General features: G+C 37.5%; 1 protein-coding gene, 1 long non-coding RNA gene and 1 other non-coding gene across 4 annotated transcripts in view; 1 reads left to right on the top strand and 2 right to left on the bottom strand.

Moving 5' to 3' along the window:
• Positions 1-16,592, top strand: part of LOC108310019 — a 40,243-nt gene extending 23,651 nt beyond the window's left edge. Inside the window, exon 3 of the long non-coding RNA XR_001827586.2 lies at positions 15,497-16,592. This is a non-coding gene — a long non-coding RNA (uncharacterized LOC108310019). The remainder of the gene's footprint in view (positions 1-15,496) is intronic.
• EIF2AK3 (eukaryotic translation initiation factor 2 alpha kinase 3) overlaps positions 1-17,013 on the bottom strand; it is a 75,603-nt gene that overhangs the window by 3,421 nt on the left and 55,169 nt on the right. For both annotated transcript variants that reach the window (XM_017536673.1, XM_037741380.1), the window contains 4 exons: positions 15,648-16,425; positions 11,876-12,043; positions 5,557-5,658; positions 1,013-1,075 (listed from right to left, as the gene is read on the bottom strand). In XM_017536673.1, coding sequence (XP_017392162.1) covers positions 1,013-1,075; positions 5,557-5,658; positions 11,876-12,043; positions 15,648-16,425 — 1,111 coding nt within the window. The remainder of the gene's footprint in view (positions 1-1,012; positions 1,076-5,556; positions 5,659-11,875; positions 12,044-15,647; positions 16,426-17,013) is intronic.
• LOC119472410 lies at positions 9,686-9,791 on the bottom strand. The gene has a single exon (XR_005201565.1). It is a non-coding gene; the product is annotated as a U6 spliceosomal RNA (small nuclear RNA).

Here is a 17,013-nt window from a genome sequence, read left to right on the forward strand (position 1 = left end):
CTGTTTTCTTCCCTTCTTTATAGATTTATCCATCTGTGGTCTTTATAATTACCGTCTTTATAGTTGGGTTTCTGAATGGACGTCCAACTTGTTGATTCCCGGCGCTAGAATCTGAGCAACCCACTGCGCCGGCCAAAACGGCAGCTTTAAGATTGATGGTGCTTTTCTGACTCTGCACCAAGAATCGCCACTCCAAGGCAGCGGCAAAACCGCCTCACCGGCCTCAAGAGTCGTGCTGGCGACACGTGGGGCTCCTCTGCTGGGAATCTCCTGGTGGGTGAGCAACAAAAATTGATCTGAAAGTGTGGCGTCCTCTTGTTCTCTGCTCTTTCAGTGGGAGCTACAATCCCGAGCTGCTAGCGATCAGCTATCTTGGATCTCTCTCGATATAATCTGATTTTAAAAAGTCATCTTACAATTGCATGTAAGTCTACAATTATCTCTATAGAATTTTAATTAGAAAAAATTATAGCTGAGATCAGCAACCAACACCTTTTCTTTTAAAAGGTTTTTAAAAATCTCTTTGAACATAACATATACTCTCATGAGCCACCCTGGAAATAGATTCGTCAAGTTTGCAAAATACATGATGACAATTTTTAGTAAAACATATTTAAGTATATGTAGGTATTTATTGTTATAAGTCCATTTTTTTAATGCAACCCTTTGTTATACTTATAATACTGAAAGATAAATTTTGAATTTTTTCCAATTTGAAAATGAACACATACTAACTTACTCTAACTTAATTATTTAAGGAAATTCAAGATTTATCAATATATAAACTTCACAGGTGTTACAGTATGGAACACTGGACATTAGGCTGAAGGAGCCAGGCCCCAGCTCCAGTCTTTGGTTTTAATAAATTTTGTGCTCTTAGGAGTAGGTCCCTTTCCTCTCTAGACCTTAGGCTTCCTCATCTGTAAAACAGGGAAACTGAGTTGATGGCTAAAGACCCCCTTAAGTTCTAAAGATGATTCTAAACAAAATAAAAGATGAGAATTACACATACCTCACAAGGATATTTCTGAGTAAACAATGGTGGAAATTTGAGATTTCTTACATCAGATAAGGTCTAAAAAGAAAAAAAAGTGTCACTTATTAAGTTTATTTTGACATACAATCTGTTTAAACATAGAAATATGTTTTGATACTCTAACAAAATGACTAAGAAGTTGTATATTTATCAGACAGAAAACTTATCAATTTTTTTTATTTAATAACTACATAAGTGTTTCCTGAGCACAGATGTATACTCCATCAAATATCCTCAAAATACAGGAGAAATATATATGTATATACAGTTCGTCTTCCACATCCACAGATTCCACATCCAAGGATTCAACCAACCACAGAATGAAAATATTTTAAAAATTTAAAAATATGCCAGGCGCAGTGGCTCATGCCTGTAATCCCAGCACTTTGGGAGGCTGAGGTGGTCACAGGGTCAGGAGTTTGAGACCAGCCTGACCAACATAGTGAAACCTTGTCTCTGCTAAAAATACAAAAATTAGGTGGGCATGATGGCACATGCCTGTAATCCCAGCTAGTCAGGAGGCTGAGGCAGGAGAACTGCCTGAACCTGGGACATGGAGGTTGCAGTGAGCCAAGATCGTGCCACTGCACTCCAGCCTGGGTGACAGAGTGAGACGACTTCATCTCAAAAAAAAAAAAAAAAAATTTTTTTTAAATAGATGTTTGCATCTGTACTGAACAAATACAGATTTTTTTCCTTGTCATTATTCCCTCAACAATAGAGTATAATACTTATTTACATAGAATTTACGTTATGCTAGGTACTGTAAGTTATCTACAGATGATTTAAAATATACAGGAAGGTATGTACATTCTATGCAATTATTACACCATTGTATATAAGGGACTTGAGCGTTTGCAGATTTAGTATACATGGGGAGTCCTTGGTATCCACCCTTGTGGATAGCAAGATGACTATATATGTTTGTATTTATAAATTTACATATATGTGTATGTGTTTGGGGAGGGAGAGAGAGAGGAGGGGGGAGAGAGAGAAAGAAGGGAGGGAAGGAGTGATGGAGGGAGAGAAAGAGGAGGAGGAGAGAGCGCCACATTAAAGCACAAAGAAAATACTGGAAATCTTTGTCTCTATGGAGTTGCCTATTCTGAGTATTTCATAAAAACTGAATCATACAAAAGTGTACTTTTCTGTCTGGCTTTTTTTACTCAGCATTGTTTTCAAGATTCATCTATGTTATGGTACATATTTGTATTTCCTTCCTTGTAATGGTTGACTGCTTTCCATTGTATAAAATACCACAGTTTGTTTTTCCATTCATCAGTTGATGAGCATTTGGGTGGTTCCTACTTTTGGATATTAGAAATAATGCTCATATGAACTGTTGTGTACAAATTTGTGTCTATGTTTTCATTTCCCTTAAGTATATACCCAGGAGTAGAATTACTGGATCTTATGATAATTCTATCTTTAACTTTTTCAGGAACTGCCAGACTGCTTTCCAAAGCAGCTGCACCATTTTGCATTCCACCAGCAAAGTATGAGGGTTCCAATTTCTCCACAACCTAGCCAACACTTGCTATTTTCCTTTTGATTATGGATATCCTAGACTGTGCTGAAGTGGTATCTCACTGTGGTTTTGATTTGCATTTCCCTAGTGCCTAACCATGCTGAGCATCTTTTCACATGCTTATTGGCTATCTGTTTATCTTCTTTAGAGAAAGGCCTATTGCTTGTCCCTTTTTAAACTCAGTTGTTTTTTTGTTGAGTTATAATAGTTCTTTACATATTCTGAATTCTAGATACTTTTTGGATATAGGATTTACAAATATTTTCTCCCATTCTGTGAGCTGCCTTTTCACTTTCTATTTAATTAATTTATTTAGAGATAGGGTCTCATTATATTGCCCAGGCTATTAGAAGGCATAATCATAGCTTACTGTAGCAGTAAACTCCTGGGCTCCAGAGAGTCCTCTTTCCTCAAGCTTCCCGCATAGCTGGGACCATAGCCACATGTTACTGCGCCTACGCTGTCTTTTCACTTGCATGATAGTGTTCTTGGGGGCATTTATAACTATATAAATTTTGATGCCATCTGATTCTTAATCCTTTACTTAGGTTAGACCTGTTTTATTTTCCTTTCTGGAAGCTTTTAGGGCCTTTATTTCTGGTGTTCTGAAATTTAGTTATTTTGATTGTTTTTTTCTTTTCATTTATTGTACAGAATATTTGGCAGTCCTTTCGGTTAGAAGAAATGAGTTATTTCGCTCTATGTGAGAACTATATCCTCTTCTACCATGGCTGGAGATTAGTAAGTAAGATCTAAAACTGATAAAATGAGAAATGATGACAAGAGTCTAGACTTTGAAAATATGGAGGAAAGTACTACGGACAACAACTAGGAGAGGTAAGGGTAGCTACTTATGAAGGATAGGGAAGAATGTGACAGAGGCCAACTTTATTTTCAGAGACAGTCTTGCTGTGTCGCCCAGGCTGGAGGGCAGTGGCACAATCATAGCTTACTGTAACCACCTTGAACTCCTGGGCTCAAGTCATCTTCTTGCCTTAGCCTCCCAAGGCATGTCCTATCATGCCCTGCTAATTTTTTTATTTTTTGTAGAGATGGGGTCTTACTATGTTGTCCAGACCTGTCTTGAACTCCTGGCCTCAAGTGATCTTCTGCTTGAGCCTCCCAAAATGTTGGGATTAGAGGTGTGAGCCACCATGCCTGTTCCAGAGAGCTACTTTAAAACAACTTTCAGTCACGCCTATAATCCCAGCACATTGGGAGGCCAAGGCAGGAGGATTGCTTGAGTCTAGGGGTTTGAGACCAGCCTGGGGAACATAGGCAGAGCCCATCTCTACAAAAAGAATAAAATAAAATTAGCCATGTATGGTGGCACGTGCCTGTGGTCCAAGCTACTTGGGAGACTGAGATGGGAGGATCGCTTGAGTCCAGGAGGTTGAGGCTGCAGTGAGCTGTGATTACACCACTGCACTCCAGCCTGAGCAACAGAGCAAGACACTTACAACTTCTAGGTACTCACATTCAGTTACCAAATCCTATCAGCTCCTCCTTTTCAATTCCTTACACTCAATTCTTACTTTAGGACTAAAATGTTGCCAAAAAAATCTAATGAACATTCCTGTCTCTTGTCCTTTCCTTGCATCAGCCATCTACACTCTGCTACCAGAGTCACCTCCACTTTGATCACATTGCTTTTTCTACTCAAAGACCCAAATGTCTACAAAATAAGATACCAACTTATTTGCTTGGTATTTTAGGTGCTACAAGTTCTTTTTTTTTCCCTGAGACAGACAGAGTCTCACTCTGTCACCCAGGCTGGAGTATACTGATGCCATCTCAGCTCACTAACCTCCACCTGCCTTTTAATAGAGATGACATTTTTGTCATGTTGGCCAGGCTGGTCTCCCAACTCCTGGCCTCAATTGATCCACCAACCTAGGGCTCCTGAAGTGCTGGCATAAGCATGAGCCACTGTGCCTGGCCAATCTATCTTTTTCTTCCTCTCTTCCATCCTCCCCCATTCTTACCCTTTGCTCCAGCTATTCCAGAACTCTCACCATTCTCCATACCACCTCCAGGTGGCTTGTGAGAGCTTTTGCTCAGGCCATTTAATGCACTTGGCCATCCCTCCCATACCTGTCTCCTGAGGGAAAGCCTACTCTTGCACACCCAGAGCAAATGCCTCCATTTCCACAAAGTTTGACTTCCTTACTGCCTTTTGGCCACATCCACTCTTCTTCATGAGAAGTTATTAATACTTAATTGAGATGAGGCAAAGGTCAAAATCTTCCTTGCATTGTATTTACTTGAGTACACATACAAAAGCACCAAAAAGGTACAAGCTTCTTGAGGGGAGAAACCTTGCTTAGTTTTTATAGCCTATGTAGTACCTGGCACATATGAATATTTAAACTACTCAAAAGTTATTTACCAAAAGAAAAAAATTAGTTCCCTAGTACCCAAACCATCCAATTCCTGTCCCTCCCAGACAGGAATTTGAAAAAACTGTGACTATCAGATAAGATGATAGCACAACAATTAGCGTGCATTTAATCAAGAATCAACAAGAGGGGGGAAAGACTTTCAGTACTATCTGCTTTAAAGGCTGTGGTCATGGTTTATTTTGAGAGAAAAAAAAAACCCTAATTGTACATAATCTGCCAGCTTTTAAATATATGAGTGTGTAAATATGGTACATTATATATATAATTATAATATACATTACTGTAGCCCCCATTACCTTGCAGTTCCCCTAGAATTTTTACTTATTACAGACTAACTGAGTGTAAAATATTGTTAAATTATGATGAATTTAAGCAAAAATTAAGAATAAACAATCCAACCAAACAAGTTTTTGAAGACTGAGCTTTAAATGGAAGCAAATAGTCTAGAACATCACCCTGTGTTACTCACATCACCTCTTTCACTTTTAGTTCACCAGCCTCCTGGTATTAAGAACAGTCTTTAAAAAATTCTTTTGTAAATGTTAGATCATTTTGTTTCAACCTTTTTTTTGAGCAGGGAGGGTACTTACCCTGACTCTCTCCATCTGAGTGCTGAATGGGTACAGCAATTCAAATAGAATCAGGCCTAAGGAAAAGATGTCCACTTTATGAGAATAGCTGTTTCCATGAATCTGAAATCCCATATAAAGAAAATTAAAAAATTAACATAGACACAGTACAGTTGATATTACAGCATTATTGAATCCCAAAGTTTACTTAGTCACTTCTTGGTTTAAATGCAAGTATATGTGTAAAAATGTTAGCAAAGAGTTAATCTCCCAAGTCTCTTTTCTTCACGACTACACCAAGAGTAATTAAACTACTCAGCATTACAGAAGGAAAGCCCAGGTATAGCTCTGAGATATGCATCAGTAAAATAGGCCCCTCAGAAACCTGGAGACTTGCCATGCTAAAAAGTTTGTGGGAGCCAACAAAATCTGCTCAACTACCCCTGAGGTGAGGTTTTTCAAAGGGAAGGCTATCTAAAGCACATCTCTCATTTCTAATCATCTTAGTCCTCACCCATTTTTATGAGAAAATCTTCATTACTCCCAACCACTAATCAACTGTAGTTAGCCTTCATTATGGCTCTTAATTATGGATACTTTGCATTCTTGGTTGTATTTTTCATGTGTATATTTCTTATTCTTCACAACTAGATTATCAAGTCCTGGAGGGAAAGAAATGCTTCTTTTGTGTTGCTATCATCCAGCACTGGGCTAAGTACAGAGAAGGCCCTCAATAAATACTTATTTGTTAAAATGAACAAATAAATTACAACAGAACTACCTGAGTAAAGAAAGCATTATTTAAATTAAAATTGACCTTTTGGTGACTCAGAAATATTCCTTTATTTGTGAAAATTTCTTTAGGGATATAATTTGACATTTGGGAAATAGCCAAAGAAGGGCACTTTGGAAATGCTCCATACCAGTACTTCTTAGCTGGGGAGTAGAGGTGGTCACAGGGCAGTTGTCGGCATTTATGATCCCTTCACAACCTCCCCTCTAAACTGTACTTGGCATCTGTCTCCCTGGCCTTCTGCACAGCCTGCCCACCTCTATGCTTACAGAAGAGAAGATGGAAAGTTTCAGTTACCACATCAGCTGCATCATCCTCTTCCCTTCCCAGTGACTGTAGCAATCTGAACCCCAACTCACCTCTCATCCCTGGGGTTTGGGAAGTGTTAAAAAAAATGTGCAAAAACAACACTTATAGGAGAACTGAAAAGGACACCCCCACACACTATTTGGAGAATATAAATAAACCCAATTTTATGAGAAGCAACTTGGTAATAAATGTTTACTCCTGCTTAATGATCCCATCTAATTTTACCCACCCTAGGGCAGATGAAAATGTGTGCAGAGATTTGGGTATGGGGATAGTTACCCAAGTGATATTCCTGATAGTAAAATTTACAAGTAATTAAAATGTCCCAAATGAATGTTGAATATCATGCAGCTGCAAATATTTTCTAAGAATATTTAATAATATGGGAAATGCTTATATTTTAATATTGTATCTAAAATGTTACAAAATAGAATTCCAATTTTATTTTCTAAAGTAAGGTATAAATATAGACACACACGCAGAAGGAAATAACTGCTGTTAATATTTTAGAGAAATTTTTTGATAAGTGATTTTTACTTTTTTGTTATATGTCCCTATACTTTGCATATTCCCTACATAGAGAACAGACTGATGCATTACTAAATTTATTTATTATTTCTAATATTATTAAATATATTTTAAAAATAAATATAGCCTCATGAACACATGAAAAGTTATATTTACAAAGTATCTAAAAAATAAGGAATTAGAAGGTTTATATCCTTTCTGAGTTTGAACTGATTGTTTAATTGCTGTGCAAATCTAGAACTTAACCTGTGTTTCTTTGTAATTACAACCAAGAACAAAGTAGCCATGGGTCCTGCCCATTTATTCCAAGGATGAGAATATTAAGAAAGTTCTGGTAATAATTTTAAAACAATGTTATACTATAGCTTCTAAGGCTTGTGTAAGATTGTACAATTCATACAGCTAAACTATTTTGAGCAACTTTTTAAGAAGCACTTTATAAAGTGACAGTTTCTACTCTTAAAGAGGATTAAGAAGAGAATTAAGACTGTCCATTTTCAACTACCAAATTTTAACTATTATACATTGCCATATTTCTACAGCTATCCTAACTTTCTAGTATTTTCAACAATAACAAATATAGCATCAGTTGTCATCAACCTCTTCCTTTCTCAAATGGCAACCCACACACAGCAGCCACAAGCCACACTACAGTCAGCACAGAAGTGTGTATGTGGTGGCCAGTACTACCTGGTGTTTATCTTTTCAGTGGCATTCACTTTCACTCATCCACCAGATATTTACGAAACTATGCCATATTCTAGGCATTGTTTCAGATGTTAGAGTAGAAAGAGAGACAAGCTAAGTCCCATTTTGATAGTTTACAGGGGAAGGAAAAAATAATCTCAGAGTTAAAAATGCTGTAAAAAGAAACCAGTGTAACAGCATGGACCCTGGCAGGGAGTAAAGGGAGAGGCATCCATTTTAAATAGAGCTAGGTGGGAGGGGCTTCCCAAGTTGTGAGCCTTCATTAATAAGCATCCAGACAGAATCCCTTTCATTTGTTTTCGCAGTATTTAAAATGTAAAAGTATTGTTTCCAGCTTCTTAAATAAGTTTTTAAAAACTCGATTAAAAACTTTTTTTTTTTTTTTTTTGAGGTGGAATTTCACTCTTGTCACCCAGGCTGGAGTGCAATGGCACAATCTTGGCTCACTGCAACTTCCGCCTCCCAGATTCAAGCAATTCTCCTGACTCAGCCTCCGAGTAGCTGGGATTACAGGTGCCTGCCACCATGCCCAGCTAATTTTTATATTTTCAGTAGAGACAGGGTTTCACCATATTGGCCAGGCTGGTGTCTAACTTCTGACCTCAGGTGATCCGGCTGCTTTGGCCTCCCAGACTGCTGGTATTACAGGCATGGCCACCTTGCCCGGCCAAAAATACTTTTTTTTTTTAAAGGGATCTCGCTCTGTCACCCACGCTGGAGCATGGTGGCATGATCTTGGCTCACTGCAACCTCCACCTCCCAGGCTCAAATGATCCTTTCTACTTCAGTCTCTCAAGTAGCTGGGACCACAGGCATGCACCATCACGCCCAGCTAATTTTTGCGTTTTTGTAGAGACAGAGTTTCACCATGTTGCCCAGGCTGGTATCAAACTCTGAAGCTCAAGCAATCCACCTGTCCCAAAGTACTGGGCTTACAGGCATGAGCCACCAGGCCGAAGCAAAAACGTTTTTAAATATCAATTCTGATACATGACTGTGTAGAAAAATTCGAACATATGGGAAAGTCCAAAATAGATTAAAATTCATTCAAAGTCCCCCTACTCAAAAGCAATGCCTGTTGATATTTTACGGCTCTTCTAGTCTTTTTTCCCTATAGATAGAAATATGTATTTATAGTATTTTGATATTTCATACAGTTCTAATTTTTCCTTTCACCAGGCCTTGGCCATATCATTTGAGCAGGATGATTCAATTACCAGGGCCAGTAGATTAATTAATTTTTCTATGTAAGCCAGTTTGGATACTTTTGGTTGCAACCAATTGACTATATATGAAATTCTCTAATAAACAAAAATCTCTTCTGTATCCTTTCTAATTTCTAAATTTATTTGTGATTTCTCCCCCTTAGGTAGGTATCTATGCTAGAGAGGATTATCTTTATTTTAAACTATTAGAAACAACCATGATGATGCTATTTTACTGTTTCACCAGTATCAATTTTTATGTTTGTTTTCCATCTTCTTGGCTCCTCCCTGCCTTCTACTGAGCAGAATTCTAATCACTTATACAGCAATGTGCTTATGTAATGAAGTCCTGTAAAATAAATTTATCTCCAAATGAAACTCTGAAAACTTCCTATAGATGTCACTATTTTTCATTTCTTGCATTTTTAAAAACAGTTTTTTACATTTTCTTCTAAAGATTGGGTTTCACTATTTTGCCCAGGCTGGCCTGGAACCTCTGGGCTCAAGTGATCCTCTCAACTCACGATCCTGAGTAGCTGAGACTGTAGGCTCAAACTATGGTGGCCAGCTTCTTTCATCATTTTCTGTTATTTCTTTTCTTTTGTTTTTTTATATGGAACATTGCATGAATTTGCATGTCATCCTTGCACAGGGCCATGCTAATCTTCTTTGTATCGTTCCAATTTCAGTATATGTGCTGCCGAGGCGAGCACTCATCATTTTCTTAATACTTCGTATGAGTATTTTTACTTCATTATTGACCTGTTATTTTTTAATAATTATTTTAATATTTTTTTAAATTCTGGGGTACATGTGCAGGATGTGCAGGTTTGTTACATAGGTAACATTAGCTGTTACATAGGTAACATAACCTATTTATTATGGTGGTTGACCCTTATGTCAAATTACTTATGGTGCCATGGTGGTTTGACTCTTATGTGGCAATTACATTCTTCACTGCCACATGCTCACGGGCAAAACCAAAAAACATTTCACTTAAAATGTCCTTAGCGGTAAAAATTATTAATCTATTAAATCTCAACCTTTACATACACACCTTTTTAATGATCTGACAAAATGGGAAAATATTCATAAAAACATTCACCGCACCTGGCCGACAGATAGTTTCTTAAAGATGAACAATGAGACAGGGCATGGTGGCTCACGCCTGTCATCCCAGCACTGTGGGAGGCTGAGTTCGAGGACTGCTTGTGTCCAGGAGTTTAAACCAGCCTGGGTAACACAGCAGGACCCCATCTCAAAAAAATAAATTAATAAATTTTTTTTAAAGAACAAAAAAAGATGAACAATGTGAGAATGGCACTTCAAGGAAAACTAACAGTATTTGTTGTCAGTGATAAAAGTTGAGCTTTTAATTGAAAATTAAAATTTTGGAAGATTTGAATCTACCAGTGGGAATTTGATAGCCTCCTAAAATGTAAAGCCTTTTCTGGTGAGATTTGTGGTCATATTAATCAAAGTGACTTTTTATATTATATGAATTGTGACAACTTTTGGAATAGTTGCCAAACTTAGGGAACCAATAGTTTCCAAATGACTAATGCACAATATAAAATCAAGCACAGGTAAAAAGATCCATTCAAAGTACAAAATGGACCAAAGGATGTTAAAAGTACCACAGTACAAAACATTCATGAATGGTTTTAGATTTTTAACAGTGTAAATGACTTTTAAGAAACTATCACTAAGTTGTGATATATTATCAAAGAAAAATATCTATAATTACTTGGAATGTAATATTGTTCTTTTTCCAACTACATATCTGTGTGAGGCCAGATTTTTTCCATGTACTTCAGCCAAAATAACATATTGCAATGAACTGAACACAAAAGCAGATAGGAGAATGTAGCTCTTTTATAAGTCAGCTACTAAAGAGATTGGCAAAAATGGAACAAATGTCACTCTAATTTTTTTTTTTTGTAGGGGAATTGGTGCCTGTAATTTTTTTTTTTTTTTTTTTTTTTTTTGGTTTAGAAAATACTTTTCATAAAATAAGATGTAATAGGTTTAATTCTGTTATTTTAATTGATTTAATAAAGCTTTATAAATTTCTCCTTTAACTTCTAATATAATAAATATCGATAGATAAAATTTTGTTAAGAAAACCTTTTGGGTTCTCAATTATTTCCACAAGTATAAATAGGTACTGAGTGCAAACGTCTGAGACCTGCTGCTCTAAGCATAAGGAAGCTTGTGAAGATCATTTGCCTGGTGGTGGCTGAGCATGCTCACCTGAAGCTTTCAGGATGCCCTGCTCCCACCACTCTTCCAGTCCCTGCCCTGATTATAGTGCTTTTCCTGTGAAGGCCAAGCAGCCCACAAGGCAACAAAGGCCAGCCTGTGTGCCTCTATTTCCTACTATGGCACATGCTGGAGGCTGCCTATGAATGACCACAGAGGGCAGCTCAGTATAGTGCCTCTGGGTCTAGCTGGCTCTGAAAACAGTTCTGACATAATATACACAAGGCAAACCAGAATTAAGTTTGGGAGGGTGGTATTCAAAGTCTCTTTCCAAATTCCTGGTTGCTGTCCGGTGCTGGTTCAAGGGATGAGTGCATTTTATGTGTAGTATTTTTCTTAACCCATCCCCAATTCAGGTTGTAGAAACTATAGTTTAGCTGTGTCACTGTTCCACTACTGAACACTACTGCTAGTTTTCATAATTTTCAGACTTACTGAGTTTTAGATTACTGGGTTTTTTTAATGAAAACAGGAGAAGAGATTTCATCAGGTACATCTGCTGCCGTGCTAATAAGTGAAAGTCTAAAACACTCACCTGCTCTGGGCTCATATACAGTTTGGTCCCTACTTGTCCTGTGTGTCTGGCATAAGCTGGCATTGGGGTCAGAACTGTCTGCTCTTCCTCATCCTGGTCCATTGCAGTCACTAATCCAAAGTCTCCAACCTTGACCACATCATCCATTGTAAAGAATATGTTGGATGGCTGGAAAGAATACAACAGACAAAAGTACAGTGGATGTGCATGGAGGAGAAAGAGAATTATTTAAATGACTACAAAGAAAAAAATACAATAAACTAGGTATTTTCAAGCATATTTCTCTTTAAAATGGGCTAAAATGAAAATAGTGACAATTTTTCTGTGCCAGACAAGTACTGGTGGCAAAGAAAAGGGAAGGGTAGCAAAGAGAATTGGTATTTATTGAACATCTACTTAAACCCTTTGAGATGCACATTCCCTAAGGATCAGGGTATTTAATCCTCAATTTTATTATTCTATATATTCTCCCCAGGCAAGCATCTCTACACTTAGGACTTAAAGCCTTAATAATTATAATGATAACTAATAATAACAAGTTCATAAACAGAACTTGCAACATGCTGGGCTCTGTTCAAAGCAGTTTATTACTACTAACTCATGTACCTCAATCCCATTAGATAGATGAGTACTAACTCCATTTTACAGACATAGAAAGTGAGGCCCAGAAGTTAAACAAATTGCCTAAGGTTACCCAGCTAGCAAGTGTAGAGCAGGGAATCAAACTTGAGCAGTCTGGCTTGTTATCTACTGCCATGTGCCCAGGTTTCAGTATTCAGTAGTTCTTGCTCTATGGTAGCTAATTACTATTTGGTGAATGAATGAAACAGACTGATCTTTTGGTTTGTGTCTGGGAGGAGGAAACAGATTATCAGAAGGGATAAGAGCTCTTACCTACTACTCTATGCTGCCTCTTGTAAAATCTATATGCTCCTAAGACTATTATCTACTCCCAGATCTCTGCCCTGAGTTCTAAACTCATATGAAACTGTTTATTGAATACATCTAACCAGATGTCTCGTGGGTTCCTCAGACCCAAAGTGCCTAGAAATACATCATCTTTCCCTCAGAGTCTACTCTGCCCTGCAGGTAATATGACCATCATTCATAGCCCTTGAAATGAGGAAAAAGAAAGCAATTTAGCTCATGAAATTGAATTTCATCGTGTTTCAAATACTGCCAGAAAATAACATTTCATTCCCAAACTCTAAAATACCATTATACGATTTTGACTTGGAAGCATGAAGTTATTGTGTATAAGATCTATGGTAATAATCTAGAGCTCTCCAATAAATAACTTTGTACCAGAGGCAATAATAGACTATCCTGCATTAAATGTCATCTTTCTTCCCCACTCCTATCTTCTGATGGCAGTTGTTATTTACTGAACCCTATAATAGACAAGCTTTTTGGCTCTCTAGTATCTATCTCTGTGCTTCCACCAGAAGTATCTTGACTTTATTTTGGGAACTTCCTTCTTACTGACTGTGCAGCAAAACCCCATGAATAGAGTGAAAGGCATCCATACTCTACAGTTGCTTATGCCAATCCACAGAATCCCACTGCCTGGCTAGAGACTGGGCTTGTTGAGGGATGAGTAGGTGTCCTTAGTTTAAGTAGAATAAAACTTCTGATAAATAGTGGGAGAAAACAATACTTTTCTCTCTACCCTCTAACCCACCACCTCCCAAAGACTTAGATAGAAACAAGAAATGAGGAGGAGAGAAACCAGGTTCTGGCTAAATCACTTCATCTCAGTGAAAACTTTACCTGAATCCTCAACAGTTTAGTCATATGGGCCAACAGATTTCCTTTTCTGGTTAAGTCAGTATAAATGCTTTTGAGTGCAAACAAAATAAAATTCAAAATAAATGGTATGACCATCTAATCTGGAACATTTAGGCATTGTACTATAACAGATGAAAAAAGCAGATATGGTTCATACCCCATGAAAACCAGAGAATAAATAATCCAGGTGTGATGAGAATAATGAAGGACCAGGTTTCTGTCAAAACACTGTAAATCAGAGGAACTGAGAAAAGCTCAGAGGGAAGAAAACAGAAGACTAGAAGTCAGTCTGAAGAGGAAGGAGCCCAAGTCCTGATGACAAAAATGTGACCAAAACATAACAAGGGAAGAAGGCCTAGAAGGTTTAACACTGAGCTCAAAGATTCAGGTCAGAACATAACAAAATGTACAGCTTTTTCAACAAGGAATAAAAATCTTGGCTGTTTTTTTTTGGTTGGGGACACACTAGAAATCTTTGAAAGGAATTGTCTCTTATTTAGAAAGGAATAAAACCTTTCTGATTTCTAGAAAAACTAACAGGGATGTTAACTTTTTTATTAAATTTTTCTGGTGCATAGATAAAGGTAGAAAAATCTTGAGACAACATTGTAGCATTAAATGGGTATTTACCAGTATCTCATGTACATTATAAAATCGGCAGAAGAATATTAATTATCAGTGAAAACATAATTCATTGTCTTTCAAGTTGGCATTTGTGTGTATAGCAAGTGTTAAGTACAAGAAGAATGTGTATATCAGCTAGTTGCTTTCCACCTAGTGATAAGCATTTACTATATTCAAACCTAAACGCTAGTTTCTCTCAAATTAGGGATATGTGGTTTACTGTACACTGTCTTCTCTAATCCAATGAAATAATTCATCTCTGAACTTTCCATTTAGTGGAGAACAATTCTTGGCAATCAGTTTGGGCCTACGTCAAAATCACTGAAGCATAAGGATTATATATAACTAAGTAACAACTATATTGAAAAAATAAGAATTATTTCTAATTCCTATTCTTGTTATCCTAAAGCACTTAAAATATAGTCAAGAATTTGAAAACCTATCACTGATTTTAGAAGAAAACTTGTGTCCAAATAGTTACTTTTGTGCCTGAAACTAGTCTGTGGTTACATAAAACTGAAAAGATTTAAAATGGATCCACATCTATCAAGACTTTAAGCTACTTTCATCAGAAAAGTATTTATACATTCACTACACATCGACTGGTGACTGCTAAGAGTATATGGAATGTAGCAGAGATTACTTAAATACAATTTCCATGTACTTATTTTTAGAAACACTACTAAGGAAACGTCTTGTTTTAGTAAGAATCTTAAGTAATTTTGCATATTACCACAATATTCACTAGAATCCAAGGTTTTAGAACTATAAATAATCATCTGATTAACTGTTTGCTACCTTTCCCCATTCAGCTTCTCACCCCTTCCCCCCAAAGTCTAAACAGTTCAGAAATAGAAGCAACAGTGTGAAGATTTGCCCCAGTTCAAGCTGGCTAATGAAGGACCCCAAGCATCTCCTTCCATTTGGATCCCTTTCACCATTTTGCTTCAGAGCCCTGGTGGTATTGGTGTCAGGGTTACTCAAAACCATAGGGGGAAAACAAACAAACAAACAAACAAACAAAAAAAAACCACAGGCTATATCTGCTCATGGCGGATTTTACCTAAATATTTTTTCTTTTTTTTTTCCTCACCTGGACTACTGGGAATACCTTTTACAGCAAAATGAAAGCAAACACATTACCAAAGAGAATGAATGAATGCATGGTTTGCCTAAAGTTTTCAGACATAAGACTTCTTATTCTTGCAGTACGACTCTTCAAGGCTACTTTCTTGGACCTCTGCTCTTAGATGCTTTTACTCTCCCCCACTCTTAAGGGCCCTTCAGAGTACTGTAAGTACTGCTCTGAATCACAAAACATCAGATTGAAATCAAAGGGTGATGCTCCACAAATACAGACCTTGAGGTCCCTATGCATCAGTCCTTTACTGTGAAGAAACTCCACCGCCTCTGCAATCTGCAGGAAGATGTGTAGACACATGCCCCTCTCTCTCTCCTCTAGGGTACATCGTCTATTCATCCAGTCTTTGAGGTTTTCTTTTCTGCACAGCTGCATCTGAATGTAAAGATACACCTTTGGTGAACTGGGCTGGAGTTTTTCTGTGGTGTTTTTAGTGAGATCTAAACTTAAAGTGGTTGGTCTTGGAGGAGAAATAGACAACGTAGCTTCAGAAGATGATCTGCTACTGGTGGGCTTGAAAGCAGTGAGTTTATTAGCACAATGGTTGCCAATATGCAATCGATTTGTTTTGGGCTCTTCTTTACTTGAAGCATTATCACAGCCAGAGTCTTCAAATACTATCGAAGAGGAGGTTCTCTCCCTTGACCTTACATAAGAAGCTTCAGAAGGACAAAGTTCAAAGGAGTGCCCCTCATCATTGCCATCCATAGTACCATCTTCCACATCACAGTCTGTAAGGCAACTGTCCTGGAGGTTGTAGGCTGCATCCACTGACACACTGACGTCTTCATGGTCCATTCCTGAGAATTCCAGTGGTGAGAACTCATTCTCAGATGAACTTGTCTGGCCACAGGAAATCCCTACTGAAAAAGACCTGCTTCTTTGTGGTGAAGGAGCTATGATTTCAATATGTTCTTTTGTAGAGAAAGGATCCATTCTGCATATTTTAACTGATGGTGCATCCATTGGACTAGGGGAGCTGAGTGGCCAGTCTGTACTAAAAGTGGGAGAAATACAAAGGGTAAAAGTGAATATATATTGATTAAAGTACCTGAACTGAACCCTCTGTTTAAAGAGCTTCAACTACAATAAAGCCACTTACCAAATGACAAACAACAAAACAACATACAAACTAAATAAAAACATACAATGTGTGATAGAGAACATCATATTCCATTCATTCCTTCTAAAAAAACTTTAATTTTAAAGCTTAATTTTATACATGAAACAGTTACCTGGGACTGTCTGGGGCTGTCACAGCAGCCAAAGCCTTTTATGTAAAGCAAGGACAGAATTCCTCAATGGCTGTGATTCTGAAGCCCTAATCCAAATTAGGGCAGCACCTCAAAAGGCCTTGAGATAAGCAGCCATTTCACTTGGACCTTCCATGGTTTAGTTATTGGCTGAGTCTATAATAAGCACCACTTTAATAAGGTACCTCACATGGATCTAATGTTGCTTAGGTATCTGTAGGTAGGAGTTTTACTCCAGTTGTTTGGTGGCAGTTTACCTATACATGCTTCCTCCTTATTCTTCTTTAATAGTCTTTTTTTCTTTCTTTCTTTCTTTCTTTTTTTTTTTTTTT

The sequence above is a fragment of the Cebus imitator genome, unplaced genomic scaffold (genome assembly GCF_001604975.1).
Source record: "Cebus imitator isolate Cc_AM_T3 unplaced genomic scaffold, Cebus_imitator-1.0 Scaffold99, whole genome shotgun sequence".
In the NCBI taxonomy this organism is placed as follows: Eukaryota; Metazoa; Chordata; class Mammalia; order Primates; family Cebidae; genus Cebus; species Cebus imitator.